The 27665-nt window shown below is 41.7% G+C and overlaps 1 protein-coding gene across 2 annotated transcripts; it reads right to left on the reverse strand.

Moving 5' to 3' along the window:
* Window positions 1-14137: 14137 nt before the first annotated feature.
* STYXL2 (serine/threonine/tyrosine interacting like 2) lies at window positions 14138-25489 on the reverse strand. 2 transcript variants are annotated; one of them, XM_081327929.1, is made up of 7 exons: window positions 25349-25489; window positions 23715-23839; window positions 21248-21342; window positions 19893-20124; window positions 18317-18534; window positions 17122-17441; window positions 14138-17016 (listed from the first exon to the last, which is right to left on the reverse strand). In XM_081327929.1, exons 1-7 carry the CDS (start codon window positions 25349-25351, stop codon window positions 14635-14637), a joined length of 3375 nt encoding a protein of 1124 aa, XP_081184055.1. In that variant the 5' UTR covers window positions 25352-25489; the 3' UTR covers window positions 14138-14634. The 2 variants fall into 2 exon arrangements, with proteins under 2 accessions (XP_081184055.1, XP_081184054.1); XM_081327928.1 differs by having other exon boundaries at window positions 14139-17441.
* Window positions 25490-27665: the final 2176 nt, after the last annotated feature.

The following is a 27665-nucleotide window of genomic DNA, read 5'->3' on the forward strand; positions in this document are numbered from 1 at the left end:
CCGCTTAACAAACATCTCACTTAACAACATAAATTTTGGGCTCAATTGTGGTTGTAAATCAAGGACTACCTGTAGAGAGGAGAGGAGAATATTGCAGAAAATCGAAGACTGTCTGATTTACTATTTCTTACAACACTGCCTACTCTGAAAGACAACTTTCAAAGTTTGCTTTATGGTTTTTTAGATTTCCCTCATAAATCCCAAATCATTTTTATTCCCAAGTCAACAAGTAGTATTGCTAAGAAAATGCAGCTTCTAAGAGTGCAGAAATACCATTGAAAGTCAATCTTGCTTATTGTTTGATTGATGCCACATACAACATTCAGCTAATCCTCTTAGTTACAGAGGGGAAGGATTTTTACCTAGAGCAATTTACTAGCTTTGCTTCTTTTATTTCCTTCAGCTTTCTTTTCACCCAATTGCACGCTCATTTCCCCATTCCCTGGATCTGGGTTTTAATAACCTTGTGGCCAACTCAGGGGGAGCAACTCAGGAAAGAAATAGGATAAAGATTCTTAAATTATAGGCACATATACTGCTCAAAAAATAAAGGGAACAGAAAATGAGATTCAAGGTGTTGGTAATGACCTACAAAGCCCTACATGGCATGGGTCCGGATTACCTACGGCAACACCTGCGGCCAGCGTCAACTTCCCTCCGTCCAGTGCGCTCCCACAGAGAGGGCCTCCTCAGGGTGCCTCCGATCAAAGAATGTCTACTGGTGGCTCCCAGAGGGAGGGCGTTCTCTGTGGGTGCACCAGACCTGTGGAACTGCTTGCCGGTTGAGCTCCGGATGGCCCCCGACCTTCGCTCCTTCCGGCGGGATCTAAAAACCTACTTATTTGAGCAATCCGGCCTGGTTTGATGGGTTTGGGGTTGGGGTTTTAACATGGTTTTAATTATTGTATATATCGGGCATAATATTTAATTGTTTTTTAACTTTTGTACTTTGTTTTTTAATACTTATTGCCCTGTACACCGCCCTGAGTCCTTCGGGAGAAGGGCGGTATAAAAATTTAATAAATATAAATATAATATAAAATAAGACATCCTACTATTAAATACAGTACATTGTGTTGTTTAAGTGTTCCCTTTATTTTTTTGAGCAGTATATTTTATTGTAACCTGCAATAATACAACAAAACCAATTCATAAAAATGCTGTATTAAATTTCAACATTTGCCAAATCAGAATTTTGGTCCTTCTGAAATCTAATGTACTTGTTTGTTGAACAGATTTGCATTCTTCCATATCTGCCATTCTATTTTTCCTTTTCTTTTCAGGCAGAATTGATGGTATACTTGTATTAATATGCAGAAGTGATTTATTTGGCAAAAAGCTAGAAAAATAGAAGAATTGTCTTTTATAGAAAGGATACAAGAATAAGTACAGTTGAAAAGGAACACATGAACTGTCAGATCGGTCAAATACCTTCTCAAATCTCTTCATTCTTAACATTTTGCATGTAAGTAGGTTTCACCCATTTGCATGTAGTTTAAAGTGAAATGTGGTGAAATATTCTGACATCTGTCTTTACTCTTGACACAACTATCCATAACACAGTACAAAACAGCTTATGATAATTATTTAAATATATATATAATATGCTGTTTTAGTTTTTGCAGCATAATTGAATTTAATGACATCCAACTTACAAAAGAAGACTTTTAAGGGGGAAAGGAACTATTTCAATTACTTGTTCCAAGAAATGTTTTACAAATGTTCTAATATATTTAAATTATAATTTCATTTAAAAGCTTTTCCCAAAAGCTTTTCAAGGTTGCTAGGTGTAAGGAAGAGTGATCACACATTCATTATTATCTCAGCTTAAGTATTATCTAATGTGGCCACATTGTACAGTAAGAATGCCTGGCTTCACAAACTTTACAATGGTTTATTATGGTTTGTTTTTGGCTTGGTATGCTATATGAATTGTGCTTTATATAGTAAATTATTATTAGCACAGGGTGTGATCCTAGCCAATATACTTCTGTCACCAATAGTTACCGTTGCAGTATCATAATGCTATCTCTATGTCTGACTTCATATTTGCAGGGTACGCTCTGCTTCAGATTCTATTTTAAAAGTTTCTTTAGAGCACAAGGGAGTATAAATCCAACACCTGTTAGCAGTTCCTAAAAGCAGACACATTTCTTTCCAGCATTATGTGCCTATAGCACAAACCTTTCCTCGGCAGCCATATGAATATTTTGGGCAGAGTGTGGTATCAAGGGATGTGTGAAAATGTCCTATTTTCACTGTATAATTATCTCTCCAGCTGCCTGAAAACTCCTTGAGTTTTTTGCACATTAGTTAAATCCTGAGAGAATGCATCATAAGAAAGTCTATAACTGGGGCAGCATATTAATATTATAAAATAAAATAAAAATAAATCAATAACAGACTTCTCTCAATGCTCTTTTTCGGAATGGGGAGTCAGAGAAGTTTTGGAATGGAAAGATCTATAAAAGAGAACAGCGGCATCCTCTGCCATACCCAATGATACAGAAAACAAAACAAAAAACTAATACATAAATTTGAGAGAAACTTTTAAACATTCTGAAAATGTGGCAAAAGCAAACAAACCCACCACCACCACTTTTTTTTTTTACAAGGGAAGAGGACTTTTTAGTTCCTACAAGGGACTTTTTTGTTCAGCATTACAATTCAGCAAAATACTGTTTAGAAAACATTTGCCCAATAGAATAAAGCGCATGGTGATGCAACACTTATTATTAAGTTTATTGACAAAGGGCTAAATCCTGTTATACTTCAAATAAAGTCATCAAAATAAATAAAACTTTATTTCTCATGGATTTAATATTCTAATTCTGAATTGATGTATTATGATTTAATTATTATGCAAATTTTAGAACAAACTCAAAGTGGATGTATTCTTTGTGTCACAACATGAGCAAAGACATTTTGTGAAGCTGTTTTAAGTAATAGTTTTATTCTGACACACTTTGCCAACTGAGTGCGTGAATTTAGAGGAGACTTCTCCAACCTAGGATCTTATTAATTAGGGGTGTCAAACTCAATTTCATTGAGGGCCGTATCGCATTGCAGTTGCCCTTGGTGGGCCGGGTGAGTGTGGCCAGAGTGGGTGTGGCCTATTGGGTGGGCATGGCCAGCTATACATCGTTCGCGTCAAGGGTGTCTATGGGGGCCTGGGCAGGAGTAGGAGAGATCTGAGGGTCTCTGGCAGAAGGGGGCAGGAGTGGGGCAAGTGCCAAGGCATGGTCCACTGGAGGACCCTCACTATTCCTCTCAGGCCATGCAAGGGGGGGGGTTGGATGGTGCTGCAGGCTGCCCGGAGCCTTGGGCAACAGAGATCAAACACCCAGCCCAGCCCTCAAGCACCCGCAGCACGAAGCCCAGCCCCACTTCCCCAAAGGGGTGCCCAGCTGCACTTACCTCCTCCTCAAGGCTGCTGCTGCTGTGCTTACTCTCCTTAGCCAGGTTGCTCATGATGGGTATGAGGGCAAAGTCAGGGGGAGGCCCACTCCCTCTCCATGGGGGGAGACCCAGCTTTGTATCCAAAGCTTCCTTAGCAATAGAATAGGAGACCCCCAGGATAGGCCAGAAGGAGGGGGCAAGGGGATGGTGAAAGGGCAGTAGGGCAGGACTAAGGCAGGACTTCCCTCAGATCCTCCCTCTCCTTCCTTCCTTCCTTCCTTCCTTCCTTCCTTCCTTCCTTCCTTCCTTCCTTCGAACAGAGTAGTGGGAAAATATTTGAGATGAGGGAGGGAGAAAAACAGGCAAGAAATGCAGCTGGGGAGGTGTCACCCTTCGTGAGGAATGAAGAAATGCACCATCGCCTGGAAGTGGCCAGCACATGGCCCTCGCCTACTGGCTTGGTGGGCTTTGGGGGAGGGGATGCCATAAGCAACATGAGAGTTGACATTACCTGTGCAATACCATCCAGCCCCCAGCCTGCCTGGTTTCAGCAGGCAGCGGTGCGCTCTCCTCATAGCCAAGGCACCTCTTGCTATTAGTATTGTCTTTGCTTTCTTTTGCCACAGTCATTCTACTTCTATTTGCAGGTCTTTGTGATTTTTTCCAGTTCTTTCTTTTTTATTTTACTGTCTCTAGATAGTACAGTGTTCACTTTCCAGACTTTCTGATCTTTCTTGTCAATAGTTGCTAGACTGGGGTTTATGTGGTATTTGTTGTTGTTGTTGTCATCGTCATCATCATCATCATCATCATCATCACAATAATCTGAAGTCACAGTTGCCAGTTCTTTAGCTGGTGTTGGCCTTCATTTGCTTTGAGTTCTTCTCAAGAACCTAGGATGCTATAATGTATTGGCATTAGTATATGGATGGCACCAAGCAGTCACAGACTATGTTCTTTCTGAAAAGAAGATAGTGAAGAGGGTGCCTAGTTTGGGAATGAAAATGGTTCAATAGCAGTGTTGACTTTTGACTCCCCCTGGTTCGTCTCTAATGTCTGAGCCACTTCTGATAAGACTTCACTTTCTTTGCCATGGGCAGACCTTTGCAGCTCTTTCAATTCTACTTCTGTGAATACTTTATTTTGTATTATAAATGGATATTGATCTGATAGACTCTGTTCTATTAGTTGTCAAGCCCCTCGGGCTCGACACCACAAAGGGATTCAGGGGAGCACAACAGACAGCACCCACACGGGACTGGAGGAGGCCCAGCCGCGCCCGCACTCACCAGCTGTACGGCGGCCGGACGCCGGACCCGCGGCCGCACCATCAGCTACAAGGCGGCCAGAGACAGCCGCGAGCGACCGCACAGAACCCGCACCGGCACGAACAGCTGAGAAGCGGCCAGAAGCGGCCACTGGCGGCCGCGTGGGGCTCACGGGGCTTCGCAAGGCGGACGGTGGCACGGCGGCTGTGCTGGAGGCGCGCGTGGGCGTTCGTGCTGATGGTTGCCTCGTGTCCCCGGAAGTTCCAGCTGCTCGCAAGCCGGCAGCAACGCAGGGCGCTTTACAGCTGCGCCCAGACGTCGGGGGCTGCCAGGGGGCCGTGGTTGTGGCGCGGGGTGCTAAGGCGGTGGAGGGGAGCACGTCCGGGACCTTAGGGTGCGGGGGAGGGGGGTGCTGGGCTTACACTATTCTCCACGCTGTGGACCTCAGCGCCAGAGGGAGAAGCTGGGCGTGGGTCGACGGAATAGGGGGGTGGGGTTTTTACGCAGCCCAGGCGGATGCTGGTCTGCGCGGGGAAGGGGTGGGGCTCATGGGTGGGGCTGTTGCCCGATTACAGGCACGGGATAAAAGGCGCGTTGGGGGTGAGTAACTCCCAACGCTGACTTTGTATTTGCATGGATTTCTTCACAGTAAAGGTTTTCTTGCAGTCAACCGTGCCACGTCGTCGTTCTTCTGGCTTGCGTTCTCCGGCATGGACGTGTGTTTGACATTAGTTCTGATTCTGAACGTTATTCATTCCAGAATTGGTGCATTTATTTTCATTATGATTGTTATCAAAACTTTATACAAAGTTTAAATTGGATCAAACTAAATATAAAAATGGGACGCGGTGGCTCAGTGGGTTAGGATGCTGAGCTTGTCGATCAGAAGGTCGGCAGTTTGGCGGGTCGAATCCCGAGTGCCGCGTAGCAGAGTGAGCGCCTGTTACTCATCCCAGCTTCTGCCCACCTAGCAGTTCGAAAGCACGTAAAAATGCAAGTAGAAAAATAGGGACCACTATGGTGGGAACAGTGTTCCGTGAGCCTTTGGCATCTAGTCATGCTGGCCACATGACCACGGAGACATCCTCGGACAAGCGCTGGCTCTTCGGTTTTGAAACGGAGATGAGCACCGGCCCCTAGAGTCGGAAACGACTAGCACGCATGTGCGGGGGAACCTTTAAAAAAGGTAAAGGTAAAGGTTCCCCCGCACATGCGTGCTAGTCATTTCCGACTCTAGGGGCCGGTGCTCATCTCCGTTTCAAAGCTGAAGAGCCAGCGCTTGTCCGAGGACGTCTCCGTGGTCATGTGGCCGGCATGACTAGACGCCAAAGGCACACGGAGCGCTGTTACCTTCCCACCGGAGTGGTCCCTATTTTTCTACTTGCATTTTTACGTGCTTTCGAACTGCTAGGTTGGCAGAAGCTGGGACAAGTAACAGGCGCTCACTCTGTTACACGGCACTCGGGATTCGACCCGCCAAACTGCCGACCTTCTGATCGACAAGCTCAGCGTCCTAACCCACTGAGCCACCGCGTCCCTTTCGGGGGAACCTTTACCTTTTAAATATAAAAATAATAGGACTGCTTGACTCAGGACTGATATAAAACAGGAGCTATGAAAAATCAGCATAATACAATAGTAAATTTGTAATAGTAATCCTTACTTAAGAATGCACTCCTATTTCTCGTTTAACACCCCTTTCTCATTTTGTCACAGCTTAATGTAAAAGGTATAAAAGTCCTAATGATGCCAGCATTTAATATGTATGCCTAAATAATTAAAATAACAAAATTATATTCTTCAGTTTGTACAGGTGAATGATATTTAGCAATATTAATAGCCAGTATTTGTGATGATAATCAGGGGTGTCCATTTGAAGGCGGACAAAAGAGTCAAGAAGACAGTCATAACTGTGTAATTAAAGTCTTGCCCTGGAGACAGACTAGCTGCTACTGGAACAAGGAGACTGTATATTTGTTCTCTGATAAGAAGATTATATTTTCTATTCTTTGCTCAAGTTATACACAAGTGTGACAATATCCAACTAAGGTCCATTTCATACAGATATACTGGTAAATGTCTTGGGAAATATCACTGAGATGACAGATCTGAAAATTTTCTATACTAGTAATTTCATGACAAAGTAGCAGATGTCACATAAGAGAATCTTTCTGACATACTTATGTTCTATCTTCCTGCAGAAATACCTTTTCAGGTGAATCCATGCTGCCATTTAAGGTTATGGGTTTTAGTTTTTCATCTGTGAAAACTAGGGTTCAACTTTTCTAAGAATGGAAATTCTTCTACAGAGTTTTTAAGAAAATATTTTCCAAATAAATTTTAAAAACTCGATTCTAGAACGATTTATGCATTTTGGAGTGGGATGGGGAAGGAAGATTGGTGCCACAAGTTAATTTATTAAAAACAAATCTGTGGACAATATAATAGCTAAGAAAATTGCTCAATCTTTATGCATCTTCTCATTAAAGCCTTTTCCTATAATTCTGCTAAATTAATAGGAATGAAACTACTCTTGTTGATGTTTTGGTTTGTCACATTCCAAGAAATTTGTTTTAATGATCTACTTTTTGAAAAATATTTTGATAAGGATATAAATGTGATAAAACTTGGTTTTTTGTTTTCTGTTCTTACCTTCAGGGTTTAGTTGATTTAGCTTGAAGTCCTCATTAATAGAATTTGTAAGAAGTCTGAAACCTGTTAAACTGATTAAAAATAACTGAAACTATAAAAGTGACACTATTAATCCAGATCTATGCAAAACTATTTCCAAAATATTGTTTCTGGACCTTCCTGGGGCAAATCTATGGGAGGGGGCAGGTCTTCATAGACTTTGCCATAGCTAAAAAGAAATACAATATCTGGATTGCATCTCATTTGCATCAATTTGCATCTGAGATTGCTAATCTTGCATCAGATTGCAGCATGAGTGCATTTTCCATTTTTCTGTGTCACAGAAGTCACTTTCAGCATTTTATAGATACCGATCCTCCTCTATGTTTACAGATCGAGTAGAGAAAGCTATCACAGCAGAGCCTGATTGAAATGACATTAGGAGCAAAACTCAGTTTTCACATGCAGTTACATTAATAGGAGAAGAAATCTTCTAAGTGTTTAAACCCCTCCCCCCTCCCCCCCACGCCTTTCTTGCAAGAAGCAATCTTGTGGGATGGAGAGAAAATAGCTTCCCTTTTAACTAATCATGGTATTTATGACCCTGCCGTGAATTTTCTTTGAACATAAGGAAGTAAAACGACTTTGACGTGAGTCCAAAGAGAGTACAGGGTGCTATGAGCATGTGAAGGGCACATGAGGCTGAATCATCTTTGCCCATTTTAAAAAGAATTAAATGGTCATTTGTCTTAAACAAGATTCTCATATTAAATCTGATGAACACCCCACAATTATATCTATAGTCAGGGCTTTTTTTCTCATAGAACGTTTTTTCTCATAGAATGCTCAGAACGGAGTTTCGGCACCTTTTTTGGATGGAACCTTGTAGGGTAGGCAAGGTGGGTTGTATGACATGTGTGAGTTCCGGCACCTTTTTCTTTTACAAAAAAAGCACTGTCTATAGCCATATATCCATTTCATTGTAAAGCAATTGGCAATTTGATATACCGTATATACTTGAGTATAAGCCGACTCGAGTATAAGCCGAGACCCCCAATTTCACCCCCCAAAACTGGAAAAAGTTATTGACTCGAGTATAAGCCGATCCGCCGTTCTGCAAGCCTGAATACACAGGAATACCCTGTGTGGCCGCGGCTCGTCGGCAGGTCTCCGTTCCTCCTGCCGACCTTTGGGGAGGTTTGGGCGCCTCCCCAAACCTCCCCAAACCTCGGCAGGTCTCCGTTCCTCCTGCCGACCTTTGGGGAGGTTTGGGCGCCTCCCCAAACCTCCCCAAACCTCGGCAGGTCTCCGTTCCTCCTGCCGACCTTTGGGGAGGTTTGGGCGCCTCCCCAAACGTCCCCAAACCTCGGCAGGTCTCCGTTCCTGTTTGGGGAGGTTTGGGCGCCTCCCCAAACCTCCCCAAACCTCGGCAGGTCTCCGTTCCTCCGCGCAGACCTGCCGACCTTTGGGGAGGTTTGGGCGCCTCCCCAAACGTCCCCAAACCTCGGCAGGTCTCCGTTCCTGTTTGGGGAGGTTTGGGCGCCTCCCCAAACCTCCCCAAACCTCGGCAGGTCTCCGTTCCTCCGCGCAGACCTGCCGACCTTTGGGGAGGTTTGGGCGCCTCCCCAAACGTCCCCAAACCTCGGCAGGTCTCCGTTCCTGTTTGGGGAGGTTTGGGCGCCTCCCCAAACCTCCCCAAACCTCGGCAGGTCTCCGTTCCTCCGCGCAGACCTGCCGACCTTTGGGGAGGTTTGGGCGCCTCCCCAAACGTCCCCAAACCTCGGCAGGTCTCCGTTCCTGTTTGGGGAGGTTTGGGCGCCTCCCCAAACCTCCCCAAACCTCGGCAGGTCTCCGTTCCTCCGCGCAGACCTGCCGACCTTTGGGGAGGTTTGGGCGCCTCCCCAAACCTCCCCAAACCTCGGCAGGTCTCCGTTCCTGTTTGGGGAGGTTTGGGCGCCTCCCCAAACCTCCCCAAACCTCGGCAGGTCTCCGTTCCTCCGCGCAGACCTGCCGACCTTTGGGGAGGTTTGGGCGCCTCCCCAAACGTCCCCAAACCTCGGCAGGTCTCCGTTCCTGTTTGGGGAGGTTTGGGCGCCTCCCCAAACGTCCCCAAACCTCGGCAGGTCTCCGTTCCTCCGCGCAGACCTGCCGACGTTTGGGGAGGTTTGGGGAGGCGCCCAAACCTCCCCAAAGGTCGGCAGGAAGAACGGAGACCTGCCGAGGTTTGGGGAGGTTTGGGGAGGCGCCCAAACCTCCCCAAAGGTCGGCAGGTCTGCGCGGAGGAACGGAGACCTGCCGAGGTTTGGGGACGTTTGGGGAGGCGCCCAAACCTCCCCAAACAGGAACGGAGACCTGCCGAGGTTTGGGGACGTTTGGGGAGGCGCCCAAACCTCCCCAAAGGTCGGCAGGTCTGCGCGGAGGAACGGAGACCTGCCGAGGTTTGGGGAGGTTTGGGGAGGCGCCCAAACCTCCCCAAACAGGAACGGAGACCTGCCGAGGTTTGGGGAGGTTTGGGGAGGCGCCCAAACCTCCCCAAAGGTCGGCAGGTCTGCGCGGAGGAACGGAGACCTGCCGAGGTTTGGGGAGGTTTGGGGAGGCGCCCAAACCTCCCCAAACAGGAACGGAGACCTGCCGAGGTTTGGGGAGGCGCCCAAACCTCCCCAAAGGTCGGCAGGTCTGCGCGGAGGAACGGAGACCTGCCGAGGTTTGGGGACGTTTGGGGAGGCGCCCAAACCTCCCCAAACAGGAACGGAGACCTGCCGAGGTTTGGGGACGTTTGGGGAGGCGCCCAAACCTCCCCAAAGGTCGGCAGGTCTGCGCGGAGGAACGGAGACCTGCCGAGGTTTGGGGAGGTTTGGGGAGGCGCCCAAACCTCCCCAAACAGGAACGGAGACCTGCCGAGGTTTGGGGACGTTTGGGGAGGCGCCCAAACCTCCCCAAAGGTCGGCAGGTCTGCGCGGAGGAACGGAGACCTGCCGAGGTTTGGGGAGGTTTGGGGAGGCGCCCAAACCTCCCCAAACAGGAACGGAGACCTGCCGAGGTTTGGGGAGGCGCCCAAACCTCCCCAAAGGTCGGCAGGAGGAACGGAGACCTGCCGAGGTTTGGGGAGGCGCCCAAACCTCCCCAAAGGTCGGCAGGAGGAACGGAGACCTGGGGAGGTTTGGGGAGGCGCCCAAACCTCCCCAAAGGTCGGCAGGAGGAACGGAGACCTGCCGAGGTTTGGGGAGGCGCCCAAACCTCCCCAAAGGTCGGCAGGAGGAACGGAGACCTGCCGAGGTTTGGGGAGGCGCCCAAACCTCCCCAAAGGTCGGCAGGAGGAACGGAGACCTGCCGAGGTTTGGGGAGGCGCCCAAACCTCCCCAAAGGTCGGCAGGAGGAACGGAGACCTGCCGAGGTTTGGGGAGGTTTGGGGAGGCGCCCAAACCTCCCCAAAGGTCGGCAGGAGGAACGGAGACCTGCCGACGTTTGGGGAGGTTTGGGGAGGCGCCCAAACCTCCCCAAACGTCGGCAGGTCTGCGCGGAGGAACGGAGACCTGCCGAGGTTTGGGGAGGCGCCCAAACCTCCCCAAACGTCGGCAAGTCTCCGTTCCTCCGCGCCCTGCCTGCCTGCTTCTTTCCGCTGCGGAAAGAAGCAGGCAGGCAAGGCGCGGAGTTTGGGGAGGTGCGCGCGCACCTCCCCAAACCTCCCCAAACTTCGGCAGGTCTCGGACGGCGGTGGCTTGGGAGAGGTGCGGGCGATCCCGGAAGCACCAAAGCCTCGGCCGCGCACAAGTCCTCGGTAAGTTTTTTTTGTTGACTGGAGTATAAGCCGAAGTGGAATTTTTCAGCCCAAAAAGTGGGCTGAAAAATTCGGCTTATACTCAAGTATATACGGTAGTCCTCAGTTAAAGTGAAGTGTGTGTGTGTGTGGGGGCCAAACTTGAGAATATTACTTGGGAACAGTGAAGGTGATTTGAGACTCAACTATATCTTGGCCTGTAGTAAAACAAGTTGATCAATTCCTGGACTGATTCAGTTGTCATCACATTTTCCCCCTGACACCTGTGTCAGATAGTTTGCTTGAATGCCATGCAGTATTTCAAGTTCCCTACAATGTGGAAGGTTTCATATTTCAAGACTTCTGGTTATTGCTGTCAGAGGTCTTATTTAACCAATAATCTGTACATCACTATTTCTGCAAATTAGGGAAAAAAGATTTTAGCATGTCCTCAAAAGAATTGTACCATAATTTGCTTCCTGTTTTGCTACTTCTGTGAAAAACAGTGTAGAGAACTATTCAACATGTGATTCTCAGCTTACAATTTAAAATAAGACAGTCTATCTATTCAATCAACTATTGCATTTCATGAACAGGTTCTCTCACTGCATGTAATTACCAGTCTATGCCAAGGGGAACATACAAAGGATCGGTTTAATGTGTCCTCTCCTTCCGTCTGTGAGGCAATACCAAGAGTATTAGCTTAGATTTTATCTGTGTAACAAGCCCAGTTCATTAACAAGGCTGATAGGCAATGACACTCTAATGATTTAGACCTGGGCAAATTAATTTACAGTGATTGGTAGATTTCCATATTGATGGAGACTATATCTGCAAGTCACTTTCTTTAATGTGAGCTAGGAGAAATGAGGTGATTTTAGATAGTTGAGTGGAGTGTTAGAATCTGGTCTGGGCAAGAAAGCCCTCAGTAAAGTTTCTTCTTGCTTTATCAAGAGGCCCTTGTCACCACCTGTAGTGTCTGCAGCATGTGATCCATAAGGATAGGGTAGCAGAGTTTGCACCATTTCTCATTCTATTTCCTGGCTCAGATGTCGGGGAGACATGATAGAATACAGTTCAGAGTCATAGGAGGGAAGTATTCTTTCACAGAGAGCAAAGAGACAAAATAATTTGGAATCTTTGCCGCCTGTGAAAAACCATCTCCCTTCTCAATAAGGCAGGAAGGACCCTCTCTTCTTAACTGCTGCTTTCTTGAACTGTAATGGCATGTGAGAATGATCTTGGGAGACAGAGGAAAAGCTGCAGACTGGACAACTGACATGTAAATGATGTTTCAACTCACAAAAGGAGAGAATGGTATGGGAAACATTTCAGAAGGGACCATCCCTAGTTTTCCAGAGAAGAAAGAAGGGGAGCAATACTTTCAGTCTTGCAAGAATCTATTAATTTAACCTTATAATAAAGATAATACTGCAGGATCCAATCTGAGTTGGTCACCAGGACCAGAGGTTTTTTTTCAAGCTTTCAGACTTCTGCTGGAGCCCATCCTCAGGGAACCTCTGAATCTCCAGGTCTGAAAACGTGGAAGAAACTTTGGTGACTGACTCAGATTGGATCCTGCAACGTTATCCTGGGACATGTATATTTGCCTTCATTCACAAAAGGTAATACTGATATTCTCTGTTGTGCTTCTTGACTGGATTATCTCTGATAATTACTTTCTTCAGCGTCAGAAAGACTTTTTTCATTCTCAGGAATATGAATAATTACAATAATATGTGGGAATGATCTTTGGAGGCAGGGGGAACAGCCATAGCCAAAAGGCGGCTTACTTTACAGCAAACATCTCATAGGAGACCCTTCCTAGTTTCTTGGGCTGTAAAGACAGCAGGACAGAAATGTACTTTCAGACTTTCAAATTCTGTTAATGTACCTTACATAGATTACATTACAATCTTACCATAGATTGAGTTCCTCTGGGAGTACTTCCTATCTGGGCTTTGTTATACATGTGCTCCCAGGTTCAGCATATGATCATTCATTCACACACTCACAAAATAGCCACACTCAAATAACTTTCAACCAAACACTGAAGCACAAACACTTCTTTAGTATACATGAGACCCAGTGAATTTAAAATAACAGCAAAATTTCCCTGGTTATAATGTGTTTATGTGTGTGTAGGACTCCTTTTATCCCCCAAAGTCCTTGCTTTGTTGATTCACAAGACTGGCTGCTACTCTAACCTTGTTGATTTACATGCCTGGTAGCTGTTGATGGGATTTGGGGAGGAGTTTCCCATGTGCTCGGGCCCAACTTTTGACTGGGTTAGGGGACGTGTTTCCTTTGTTTCCTTAATGACTTAGTTCCTTCTTGTCTATCTCCTGAAGAGATTGTTTAGACAAGATTCCTTCAGGACACCATGCCTTATGTGCCTGCATCATCTTTAAGTATGGGAGCTCCAGCTTAGTCTTACTCACAAGGCTGACAACGGAAGAGTATTTACCAGTAGAAGGTAAAAGCCTTCAACTGATAAAGGTCTTTTCAATTTCAGGCAGCATTTTAGGCAGCAGAGTAAAATCAGAGCATACTAATCAATTAATTAAGATTACAGAGCAGAGCTTAACTTGTACTTATCACTTATTAGAGAAAAGCTGCTCAGGAAGAAATATTTAAAAATTGGACAATATTTGATTTTAAGGCTATGCCTGCCAGACAGAGGGCATGAAGTAAAAAAGGAGGACATTTCTTACTTTAGCTGGACACCTGGTAACCCCAAGCTATACTCAATTTAGTGAGGATGGAGATTTATCTGAAAAATTAGATGAAGCACTGACAAAGACTGGGAATCTCCATACACACATCCTCCAAAATACCAATAGTCTGGGCCAAATGAATTTTTGGTAAGGAATATAAATAATCTGGGTCCTTTTGATGGCCAGAACAAAGGAGCTCTTATAAAAAATTGCTGTTGTCATTAGGTCTGTTCTGGACAAGAATCTTTAGGGAAAGTCTTCTGGAATTTATCATAGCATGCAAGCAGATGTCTTGAAACATCTTATATTAAAATACTTAAGCACAGGAACTCTATTCTAGGCACTGTGCCCAATCTAAAACAGCCTGGATGTATTTGCACTTAAAAGGGACATGCTACTATCACACACATTTTATAAGTTGATTTTTCCGTTTGGTTTGAAAAGTTAATTTTATTTCTGAAATTGTCTTTGAAAACAAAATTAAAATCTTTAGACAAGGTCTTCTTCCTATATGACTCAAAAGTGATATTTTGTTCCAACTTGTCATAGGAACCAACCTTACATTTATACCCTTAGTACTTTCTACATTGATACACCCAAGAGAAAAGCAATAACTATGTGGTTTTGTAATTAGAAAGAAAGGAATATTAGAAGTTCAGATTACTGATTACTCCCATAATGATCGAATTGAATGAAAATCCTGGCCTAAATAGTGCTTGATCTACTGTTTAGTAGAAAGGAGAATAAGAAATATAAGTAAAATGATTAAAATGTGCTATTTAAACATTGGATGCTTACAAATACTTGGAAGGCTTTCCTCCAAAAGTAAGGTAGAAATGGACTGGCATGACTTAACTCTTCATTACTCCTCTCTCCTTCGCTGAAGCTTTGCTTTAGTTTCTGCTTGTCGACTTCTCCAGGCAGCAATGATAGCATCATCATCCATTTCTTCTTCCTCCTTATGAGTGCTTTGTCTGTTTTTTATTAAATATTTTGATGTAATATACTCTTTGCTTTCTTCCATATTCTCTTCTTTTTCTGTACCGTCTTCAGACTTTGCAAAACTCTGGGTGAATTTCCTCTTTGCTCCAGATTCAGTCATGTCTAATCTGGATTCCTCTTCATGTTCTTCCAAGTGAGACAATCTGGTCGAAGGTTTGGAGGATTCTGAGCTATAGGAGGATTTTGGACTTCTAGAAAAACATGGCTCTGGACTTCCTTCTGTAGAGCTTACCTCACTCACTTTTGACTGTGTAAACGTATACGCCTTCTCTTCTTGTGCAGAGGCAGAGGAAAATTGGGAAGAGGTTCTGTGCAGTTTATTCTTATACTGATGGGTTGTAGAACTGTTCATTTCTTCTCTCTGAGATCTGGAACTTCTATAACTAGAAGCTTCAGTGTCCACCTTTCTGAAAGTGGACGAGTTCCTACATTTCTCACTACTGGCCTCAGTGCAGTCCTGGTAAGAGGGCTTTTCTTCTGTTTTCAAATCTCTGAGCCACTTGTTTACATTGTTTTCTACTTCTGATCTTATAACACCCCCAACATTAGCAAACTGGCCTGAGAGAGCAGAAACTGTGTCACTGGAATTAATATCATCTGTTAATGGAGGCCTACGACCACCACTTACATTTTCTATGCTTCTATCATATAGATTATCTCTTTTTTCATCTTCATCATCTCCCTTGATCTTTTTCTTCTTAAATAAAGTACTACGTTTATTGTCACTGATAAGCTTCTCAGTTTGGTAATCTGACATCTTCTCTCTCATTTCCGTTTGCATCTCCCTTTCCTTTCTGCTAAGTTTCTTCAGGTCTACCTCATCAGCAAAAAGGCTGAAAAGAGGCTTGCTTGTCTCGGTTACTTTCCTACTTGAGACAGAGTCTTCCATACTCACTGAAGTGTTACCAGATAGGATGGATTGCGTGTCAGCATACTGAGGGTCTCGATGAAGCAGTGAAGTAGAACTAGGTACAGGTAAGCCAGTTTGTGCTTTAAGCAGAGAAGACCTGTCATTTTCCACATGTCTGTTTGGATCACCTGACTTAATACTGGAAGCCAATACTGATGGTGAACGAGACAACATAAGAATTTCATTTTGTTTCTGAGCAATAGTTTCATTAACAACACTGGTAATCCAGTTTTGAATGTTGGCTATTGATATTGTTTCATCTGGGCCAACGGACAGAACAGGCACACTTGCTGACCTAGCCCCATGACTGCTTCTAGCCTGAGAAAAAGATGAGCGATTGGTCTGAATGCTTATTGCTGAAGCTGAATCCTCTGTCCCATTTAAGGAAGCTGTTGATGGCCAAAAAGCCGACAAAGGGATGCTTCCACTCATGGAACTTTCTGCCTCCCAGCTACAGAGAGACTGGCTTTCCTCCAAAACCTTCTTTGAGTGTTCAAGTAACTCCATTCTTCTCTGTTTTCTCCTAGCACAAGCAGAGTCCTCACCTTTGGTAAGCTCTACAATATCGTCCTTATTCTCACTACCAACTTTCTTCTGGTGCTTAGTTTTCCAGGCTTGGTAGGCTGTCATATTGATATCTGACAAGCTCTTCTCTTCTTCCATAGACTCTTTATTTTGTTGGCTACTGTCTTCAGCCTTTGATTGCTCAATTTCTGAATCTTTTTTGTGAAAGCCAAACTGGATTCTTTTAATCTTCCATCTTTCTAAGGCTGTCAACTTGTCTTTGTTTTTTTGACAGAAATTATAAAATGAACTAGTATCAGACAATACACTTTCGGTATCTATATCCCTTCCTCTTGCTCCATTTTCAGATCTTAGATTCTCATCACTATATCTAGCTCTTGAGCAATATTTCTTAGAAGCTTCTTTTTCTATCTCCATCATCCTCTCATTCCACATATCCCAGCTACTTTCTGTAGACATAGAATCTGTACGCCCTCTTCTCATTCTGTTGATGCCACTTGCTTCCAGCTCTTGTTTCAAGGCCCTGATTTCTTGGCTACTCACACTTTCAGTATCACCTGTATCATTTACAAGGCATGATTTTTGCCCCATGCTAGACTCCTCTTCTTTGGAAAACATGTAGCTTTCCATTTGGCACTTCTCATTTTGGCGTTGCCATGCTTGGATCATTTGATCTACATTTTCCTCAGATTCTACTTGTCCTTGAAGTGATGGGTCTGAAGGCTTACTTTCTACATTCTTCTTTAAAATTTCCTTGGCAGGCAAGCCTTGTTTTCTTCTCCATTCTTCGTAGAGTTCTTCTTCCTCCTCTTCACTGATAAGAGTAGGCTCCTTGGAAAACAAGCTCAACTTTCCCACAGAAGAGGCACTCATTGCACTTCCCAGGAGACTTGTTGTGTCTTCTTCCTCTACCACGATAGAGTGGACTTTGGCTCCCACAATACTCTTAGAATCTTCTGTCTCAGATAGCAAGGAACAACTTCCAGCTCTTACAACAGAGCTTTGGCCATCTGTTGTGTCTTCAGAATCTTCTTCCTCTTCTCGTTCCTCAAGTAGCTTTTCATTGAGTTCTCGGAGCTGTTTCAGAAAACCATCATTAGGATAAATAGCTCTCTTCTTACGGATAGTCAGTAAAGCTTCTAATATTGTCATGTGATGGAAGATCATTAGATAAGCGGATACTAGCACTGCTGAACGACTGACTCCCATTTCACTGCTGACCAGAACTTTTCCTAGAAGTGAAATTATATAAATAATAATTTCAGAACCATATTAAAGTCTTTTTGCAAGTTTAGTATATTCTGAGCAAATAAAAAATAATCTGCGGTTGTTAGGCTTCACGATACAAATATTTAAAGGTAGGAACCCGATAAACTAAGCTAAATAAATAATGCTATCTCCCTACCACAATGCTTTTACATGTTATTTTGCTAAACTAAAAAAATTAAATACAATATCATTAAAGAATTTATACAACTTCACAGTTTATAAGCCAGCAATTAAAAAAAGGAAAGCCAAGCTCTAAACATTCTGAATACTCGCAAATTGCCCAATCATTGACAAAGTTGAATGACAAATGTCCTAGCTTTAGATCTGCTTGTAACCATATAGTAATTGTTCTGTTTTTTTAAAAAAATGATAAAAAGAATTGTAAAAAAATTCAAAAAAATAGAAACTACATTGTAAGTATCCAAGTTCATAAAAGCCATTTCACAAGTCATAATGAATCTATGTATGAAGGGTCTGTCTCCATTTCTAGCTCAAAACAGCATAAGCATGCCTTTAGCAACATTACTTTTTTGCTATATCTCTCTGATGTACCATCCTCAGCCCATGAATGAAACAGGGTTGAGTTGTCTTTACCTATGACGAACGTATTTTTCCCATTATTTTTGATGCAGTCCAAGGTCATATATGGCATATAAAATTTGTTAGGCTTTGTGATCAATTACCTTGGAGAGGAATCAGAAGACTGCAGTGACTTGAAATAAGCAATAGAGACAGACAGTCTCACACTGGTATAATTTTCTGTTGAGTCAATGGATGAATTTCTACAATTCAGTAATGGAGAAAAGCCCTGACCACTGACATGGTTTGGCTTATTTACCTCTGCAGGTTAATAATGCTTCATCAAGAAACTCTGCTGCTGGGCGGAAATGTTTAGTGATATCCTCATCCGGGAAGTCATCCACCTCAATGCCCAAGTACTGGATATTCATCCCATTATAAAAATCTGGTCCTGTATATACACCGGTGCCATGAGCCGCATTCAGGATATGAGTAATTCCTAGCCTCTTTAGCCGTCCTTTATTTACTGCAGCACTCCTTCAATGCAAAGGGAAAGGACATTAGATTCCAGATTCTAACTGAAAACTAGCCGGTACCCAAACAGTAGCCAAGAGAGAATTGCTTGAGTCTGTTAGAATCTGACAATGAATCAATGTAGTAAGTTTATGTCAGTCATATGTTTTTGCCACTGTTTTACAAAGTTCATAAATAAATAATTTATAAGCAAATATGATCTGTGGAAATCCTACTCTTAAATTGTATTTTATGCCATTTTAATGACACGTTTTAGCTTATTTCTTTCCTTGCATGTTGCCTTTTATTGTTGATGTAATATTCATGGTACTTAAAACATCCACGTACATAAAGACAAGAAACAGAATAGAGAAAGAAATACAGGTAATCCTCAACTTGTGACCACTATCGAGCCCAAAATTTCTGTTGCTAATTGCAGTTAATTGACTTTTGCCCCCATTTTATGACTTTTCTTGCCACAGTTGTTAAGTAAATCACTGCTAGTTATTACATAGTAACGTGGTTGTTAAGTGACTTTGCTTGTCAGAAGATGGCAAAAGGTAATCACATGACCCTGGGTCACTGCAACCGTCATAAATATGAGTCAGTTGCCAAGTGTCTGAAGTTTAATCATGTGACCATGGGGATGCTGCAACGGTCGTCAATGTGAAAAATGGTCACAAGTCACTTTTTTTCAGTGTAATTTGTAATTTTGAATGGTCATTAAATGAACTGTTGGGGAAAAAAAACAAGAGGCGAATACATTGAGAATTAATTTAATGGGCAGACCTAACATTTCTATGCTAAAATGGTAAAAAACCCAAAAACCTAAGGTCTTGTTCTGAGTACAGTAAAACTTCATGAGACCAGGAAGATCTCTTGAAACAGAGATTTTCACCACTCAGGTGGGCCTGCAGAAAAGGCCCTTTCCTACAGATCAGTCAGCCTGGCTTATTATTTATTTATTTACCGACATCAGGATGTGAAAAGAGCCTTCTCTGTAGAACCTCAAGAGCAGTCACCCTCGTATATGTTGGGAAGAAACAGTATATTCAGAAGGCTGCGACCCTTTGCATTGGTCTCACGAGTGCTCCTTTAATAAGTTATTATTACTGTCCTCGCTATTATGGAAAAGGTATGTAATTACATCAGGATTCCCCTATTTATCCACTGGGTTTTTGAAAGGAACCTGTCATATTTACCTTTTGAATGTAACCTTTTTATTTCTATTGTATAATTTCCTTAGGTTTTTCTTGAGATGGACAGATTACAATTTAATGCACTTAATTATTGATCAAACAATAGCGGTCATTTTCTATAACACAGACTGAGGAGATCATCCTCTGAGAATCTTATCCAGACAGAACCATTTTTGTACTCACTTTTCTGCTATGAAGATATTTGGCCAGACCTCATCAATAGCCTCCCGTGGTGATTCCAGATAGTCTTTCATAAGTGCTCTCTGTATGTCCATAACACATGGTGTATTGAACAGGCTAGTGTCATCTATCTTTTCTTTAACTCGGTTATATAGATCTTCCATCAGCAACTGCTCTGCAGATTCCAGCATCCCTGGACATACAGTGTCTACTTTTACTTCCTTTGTCTTCAGCTCTGCAATGAACCCAGATTTTCATTTTTAAATTACAACAATTTTTGTTTACCATTGACATGACTATTAGTTATCGACTCACTTGGCTAGCTTTTAGGGAAGCACCCTGTTCAAAATAGAAAGTAATGTCTTTCTGCTATAAAAGGGAAAACTTGCTTTGCTTCCATGAAATCAGAATTAAAATGGGGAATTGGCATGGCACATAATTATAGTGCAAATAATTCTCTACATGCTAAGCACATTGATTTGTGCTTCAAATTGTAAGCTGCCCTGAGTCTTCGGAGAAGGGCGGGATATAAATGGGATTAAAAAAACAACAAAAAAACTCAAAAATGTGTCTTGTTTAATCAAATTTCTCTGCAACTAGTTGTTGCTTCTTAATTGCCATGTCATTGCTAGTTACACTTCATTGTAAAATTTTGCTTTGGTTTCTCAGGGTTTCAGGGAAGTAAATTTCAGTTAGGTGAATTGAAAGTGCAAAGTATATGTGTCAAAACTACATTTTACACTAGTGGAATTAACCTTCCCACCAGTGGTGGGATTCAGCCGGTTTGCACCAGTTCGACAAAACTGGTAGCTGATTTTTTGTTGCCCAGGCCCAGAACAGACATCTGGAAGCAGCATCCAGACAGAGAACCAGTTGTTTTCATATTTGAATCCCACCACTGCTTCCAGCCCCCAACCTCAACAAAATCATACTTTTGAAATTTTAATTTGAATTAAAGAAAAAGTAGCTTTCCAAAACCTTAATATTTCTTTGTGATCTGCACCAAACATAGGATGGTGGAATTCTTTTTGACTTTCTTTAAACCACCAAAATTCTAATCTCAAAAAAGATGGTCAGAATTTTTTAAATGAAAAAGATCAGTGTTGGTATCATCTGGAATCTGAATAGAAAGTGAATTAAAAAAGGATGGCAATTCTTGACTGGACTTTAGTATAAAAGCATTCTAATATACTTGAAAAATGATTTATGAAGGTCCTAGGATATCCCAGGATTCCTGAACTGAACTGAAAAGTAGCACAATTTTTAGTCCTTTTCTCCTTCCCGGTGCCTCCTGATTTATGTACATGCCAGTTTCTCCTTACTCATACAGTTTGATTATCCTCCTCCTCAAATCATACCTTCCTTGATGATCTGTTTAGCAGCCACAGCAGATGATAGATGGATGGGTTCCATGAAGATGCTCTCAGTCTCCGTGTCTGATAGCACTGAATATCTGTCAGGTAATGAAAATGCCATAAAAACAAGTATTAGCTACTTCTATACTATTATGGCTTTTCTAACTTAGAAGAGATAAATTATACAAGACAGCCGATGTTTCCAGAGAGTCTCTGTTCGGAGAGTTGCTTTCAGAAGCTACTCCGAATGAATAATATCTCATAGATAGTTGACATTTCCCTGTAAAGATTTCATCCTTATCTATGTTCCCTTCTCCTCAAATATGCCAATGTGAACAACCGCAACATAAAATCATTTTTACAAAAAAGAGGTGAGATTTCTCTCTATTGTGTATTGACTTTTGCAGTGTGGAAACGTATTTGTAACCACTTATTCATCATAGAAAGAAAACATTAAGAAATTTCATTAAAATTATTGGTACAACTCCCATCTCACAACGTCAATCTTCATTTTGGTTTTCTCCTTTATAAGAAGGGAGCAGTAATAGACTCTACACAGTCAAAACTATAATCTATTTACTCAAATAATTTATTTGGCTGCTCATCTCAGGGCAGTGTACAAAAATTAAAATTCAAAGATTAAAGCAACAACCTGTGGAACTCAATAAACAACACCTTCTAATAATAAAAACACATCAATAACAGGACCAGTCTAACTTTATGGCCCAAACATCTGGGGAACAGGGACAGTCTATTATAGATATTGTGTGAAGAATATGTTCTAAAAACTTGTAGGAGATGCAATTGGCCATCTAAATTGCTTGAAAAGACAGCTGGGGGCAGGTAAGGTGAAATTATGCCTTGCTGTCTCCATTGGATCGCAAAATTATTGCCAAGAATTCCCTTCTAACGGAAAGCAATAATCTTCCCTGTACTTTGGCTGACAAATCCAAGTTAAGAAATTGAGTGTTTGCAACATTGTCCCCTTTTTAAGCAGAAAAAAATATTTCTTTTTTATCCACTAGAGCAGGGGTCAGCAACCTGAAACAGTGAAAGAGCCACTCGGAACCGGTTCCCTCACAAAAGGAAAAATTGGGAGCCGCAAAAAATGTGTGCGCATGCGCGTACAGGCGCACATGCGCAGAACAGGGTTTGACTGAAGAGTGGAGCCAAGGCGAGATATGCACCTACCCTGCATATTTGAATTGATTGGTTGAACTTTTTTAGTCCCACTTTTTTTGGGGGGGACTGCACATGGCAGAGGACTGGGAGCCGCAGGAGACAGCTGAAAGAGCCACATGCGGCTCCGGAGCCGCGGGTTGCAGACCTGTGCACTAGAGGCTCTCTAAGTTTCTGAATCTTGCAAACATTAATCAAAAAGGGTTTCTATGGTAACTATTCATGAAGCAGTAGATGTACTGCCAGTTTTCAATCTAATAGCAGCTAAGATGGCTAGGACAAGGGGAAGTCCATGTGGACTTGAGTTAAAATGTACCAAATATTAGAAGGCTCCAGCTCCAGCTAATACATTTTCACTTGCAGGGATTGGCCATAGAAAAAGCAAGAAAAGAAAATAGGGAAGCATTGTCCTTCACTTTCCTTTTTTAGACAGTTGGAAGCTTGCTCCATCTCAGGTTTTCATATTAGGCTCCTTTTTATCTAAAAGTCCAAGGAGGAAATCTAGTTGCATTTTTCAAATTCTGGGTGTTGATGGTATTTTGCCTGTTTTTCTATACTGCTATAATTACTTTATTTCCTTTCTGATAGCCTCCAATGGATTTTTGGTTTTGTGTGCTCTCAGGACTGGACATCACTTCCTATTTTACTCTAGTTTTGCAAAACAGAGTGAGGGAGGGGGATTGCAGAGAAAGCCCCTTCATGCAAACTGTATTTCTCTTAGAGCTTTGATCTCCCAACAGCAGGACTGGCTGTTCCCACTCCCAGCTGAATCTTCATCCAGTTTATTTGTTTTTTAATGGATTGGGAAGGATAGGCATATTGGTGACAATGAAAAAGGTTGCACTGCAGGCTAAAACAAATCACACTTTTTAACTAGACCTCTCTCCATTTCACTCAGTACTCTCCAACCTGGCTACCCACAAATTCCAAGTCTATGCCAAAAGTAGAATTGAGCAGTAGCATCCAAACCAATCAGTACTATAGAAAGATAGATGCAAAAACAGCAGCTTGGGTGGGCTTCTGCTCCTGCATCACGGATGTCAGCAGTGCTTCTCCCAAGAACCCCTAGTGCTTGTACAAAACCTCTGTTGAATCAATCAAATTAGCAAAATAATGCTTGTGCTCTCAATCGTGGATTCTGAAAGCAGTAAGAAAAAACTCTTTACGCCTTGTTCTTGGCAAGGATTTCAATAACGTACTTGGTGAGTGTAAAAAGAGAGAGCAAAGAAAAAGTTTGCAATTTGTTCTATACAATGGGACGCGTATAGAGATTATTTTGTGAAACACTCACCGGCTAGGCGAAGGACTTCGAAGATAGCGAGCTTGCACTGTCTTCACATCAGGTTCTCCTCCATCAGGCACTGCTTGGTCCCCCTCTGAATCCATACTGCTTGCCATCACTGTTGTGGAAACCAGCTGAAATTGGGAAGAAAAGGATTGCGGATCACAATAAATTAATTTAATTTAATTTAATTTAATTTATTAATATTTCTATACCGCCCTTCTCCCGAAGGACTCATTAAATCATATAATTCCACAAGGAATATCATCTGCTGGGTCATGTAAAGTACACTATATATTTTAGAAAGAGGGGAAAACATTTAAACGGTTAATATATATGATGCTTTCTGTAATAAAGCATCTCAAACAACCAAGATCAAACTTTGATTTATGAAGAATTAAACCATGGAATTCTGTCAGTGGAAATTTTTGTAACTAAGCAAGGAAATGGGATTCTTTATGATTACCTTATCCAAGGCAGAAGTCTATTCATTTCTTACCAAATGATTAGTTGCATGCTATTAGATGTTCACATAAATAATAAAATATGGTATTATAATAAATAGATTCTCAAAACCCAAATCTTTTTTTTAAAATAATATTTGAAACCTAGTGTACCTTTTATGGGAGAATGGAAACTATTTGAATATTAATTCATATTTCAAGCAAATAGAAGCAAGCATTAAAAGCACATAGATTCATATTAATAGTTTATATGTTACATTTGTGGTTAGGGTTCAAGAGGAAGTTAGTCAAACTAGCAACAGCTAGCTATAACTGTAGTTTAACATTTAGCAGGTCCATTTAGCACATGCAACATGGCAACCTGAGTCTATTTTAAAATTTTGTTTTTTTATAATTCATTTGTAAATTAGTAACTTACTATATTGTATAAATTAAACATATTTATAAATTATAAACATATGTATATTATAAACATTTATAATCTTGTATTTTCTTGTTGTTTATTAGGACTGTTACCTATATATTGGGGTTTTGCCCATGGAATGTTACTGAACCTGTTTACATATGCAAACCCATGATAAAGTGTTCGGAGACTGAAATACTTTGATGTATTGCTTAAGGAGACAAAACAAACTTCTTGAGAAGGGAGAAAAAAACTTTTAAGGCTAGTAGTTCCCTCTTCACACATTTTTCTCCAACAATATTAAAATAAAAACTTGCTTTGAAAACACAAATTTCTGCCCATCTTCACAGAAATACATTCTGCTGAGTTTAATGGAATTTATTTCTAGTTAAGAAGATATAAAACTGTCACCTAAAAGAGAGCACTTTTTAAAAATTAACTGTTTCCATTTTGAATTCTCTACCACCTTCCCAGTCTGAAATGGACCTCCCGGATCATGTTCAAACTTTAGAGGAATCTTATGAAGCCAGTATTATTTCAACAGGTCCCTTACTCGGGATTCTATTGCCATTATAGAATTAGTTCTCCCACTCCAATCCCCAAAGCTTTGATCCTGATTTCCTTCTTCTGCAGTTCTCATTCTCGCCCCTTGCAGCTTTTCTGAAATGTCAGGAATGCAGCCAGGCCGCCACAAGCAAGGGTGGGTTGTTATTGCTACTTTGCTATGACCTAGCAAGTCTGACCTGAGAAATTATGACAACCTCAAAACAACTTACCATTTATCTGTGAACATGTGTATCTCTTGGCGATAAAATTATCTTAGTTGACAGTTCAGGCGCAATTCTAAAAAAAATAGGAAACGAATCAAAAAGGTAGGATCCAGGCAGTTGCCTTCTTTCCTTCTCAGTGATTTTTTTTGCAAAGGGACAGGACAACTGTCAGCTTCAAACTTTATCAGCCTTCTAAATATAACATCTCTAGGCACTGGCTGGCTGTTGAGTAATGGCAGGAAAAATGCCATGCCTGGGTTTTAACTCTGTCCTTTCAAAACAAGGAACAACTATCTGCAAAACGGTTCAAAAGTTTGATGGGCAACATTTTATTATTTTTATATTCTTATGTCTGTTTCCATGTGTCCCTTTAAGGATCAGGAACTAAAATTATTTTCCTTTTAAGTATCTTTGTCTCCATTTGCTGCTTCCCCCTATTTTTAATGGGTTATTACAGAAAAGGTAAGCCACAAAATGAAACAAGTAGTTGAATTGGGGAAAATAAAAAGAAGTCTTACGACACTTTAAAGATTAACAAATGGATTATTGCAGATGTTTCCTGGATCGCACCCACATAATGAGGTACATGAAATATTACCCTAAGCGAGGGGGAGTGTTACATGTACACACAGCTATTTATGAGGATGGGGGAAGGAGAAGTGGAAGAGAGAAATGCTGAAAAGAGAGGTGAAAGACCAAATTATTTTAGTTACTACAAAGCAGTGACAATTTTTGCACTAAAGTGTGATAAGAAACTCTAGTCTACATTAGATGAATTGGTTAATCTCTACATAATATAAAGAATAGAATAGAGATCTGAAATTATAACAACAACCTTAAAGCAGTGGAGAACACAGACTAAATCCCCAATTTAAGAGATTAATAGGAAAGAAAAGAGGTCAGTTAAAACACAATATCCATTAAATGTGAATAGGCACGTACACATTTGTATACTATACTTATTATGCATGTATAAAATTCTGTAAATTCCCCAAAACCTATGGATGATATAGTTTGCGTAGTGCATAGAATTTTTTTCTAGGTACCAGAAAAAAAATAGTTTAGTTATAAATATACCTACACAACAAATTCCAGTGTAGTGGGTGGAGGAAGTTGGAAGTTTTAACAACATGGAATGTAGCAACAATATTGAATAAATAGAATATTGCACCGCTTCATTAGGGGAAGAAATAAATTAGATCATAATGCCACAAATAATGCCTAGCATGAAGTGTTTTGATTTCTTTAATGACAAGTAAAGGCTGCCTTTGAATCAGTACCAGTAAAACATAAACATGCAGTACCAGTGTCCCAAAGATGCTTTTCTGAAAGGTAACTGAAAATTTTTGCTTTTTTTTCCTTTGAAAACATTTCACTTTTAATCAAAGAAGCTTCTTCAGTTCTGAGAACAGAAGAAACTTCTTGGATGAGAAGCAAAACATTTTCGAGGACCCCCCCCCCCAAGAAAGTCCAGTTGTCTTTTGGAAATGCACTTTTGGGACATCCATGACCTGGATGGCTGAGAATTTCCAGAGACACACAATGCCCCAGAGTTTTGTCTTACCGTAATTGTTCCTTTTGTGGTATTTGTACTAGCACATTTATTGGCTACTTAAGAAATCTGGCTTATTGCTGTTTTAGTTATTTATTTGTTCAATTTATATCCTGCTTCTTCTCCTGAAACTCAAGGCATCATAAACAGAGATCTGTCTTCATTTTTTCCTGTAACAACAATCCTATAAGGTAGATTGGGCTGAGAGAAGACAATACCCTGTGATTTTTTGTGGACTTAATCCTGAGTTTCCACAATCCTTGTCCAATGTGTTAACCACTAAACCAGGGTTTCCTAAACTTTTTGCCATCACATCTCCCTTAAGTGTAATCTTAATGCATGCATCAAAAAAATCCAAAAACCAAAATGAACACAGTAATGAATAATGAAAACAATACAATGAAATGTTGAGAAAGATGGGTTTATTATAACAATGGACAACTGAAAGGTTCTTCACGCCTCCAAGAACTCTGCACATCTCCAAGAAAAATACACTCACACTTCTTGAAACCCTGCCCTAAACACCACTGATTCTTTTTCTGCACGTTCTTTTGTCTATCAAAAGAAATGTGTAAGAGTGGCCTGTTTACCTGGGAGAAGGCAGGGCAACTTGGACATTGTTTCCTCGGCCTTTTAGCAAGAGAATGGAAGATATGAAAACAAACCTACTGTGACACAACTTGCAATTCTTGTTAGAAAGGGTGAAAGGATATAAGGAAGAGGGTGTGGAAAAAATCTAGGGCGGAAGTAAAGACAGAGTACAAACTACAC

The sequence above is a fragment of the Vipera berus genome, assembly GCF_964194415.1.
Source record: "Vipera berus genome assembly, chromosome: 4".
Taxonomy (NCBI): domain Eukaryota; kingdom Metazoa; phylum Chordata; class Lepidosauria; order Squamata; family Viperidae; genus Vipera; species Vipera berus.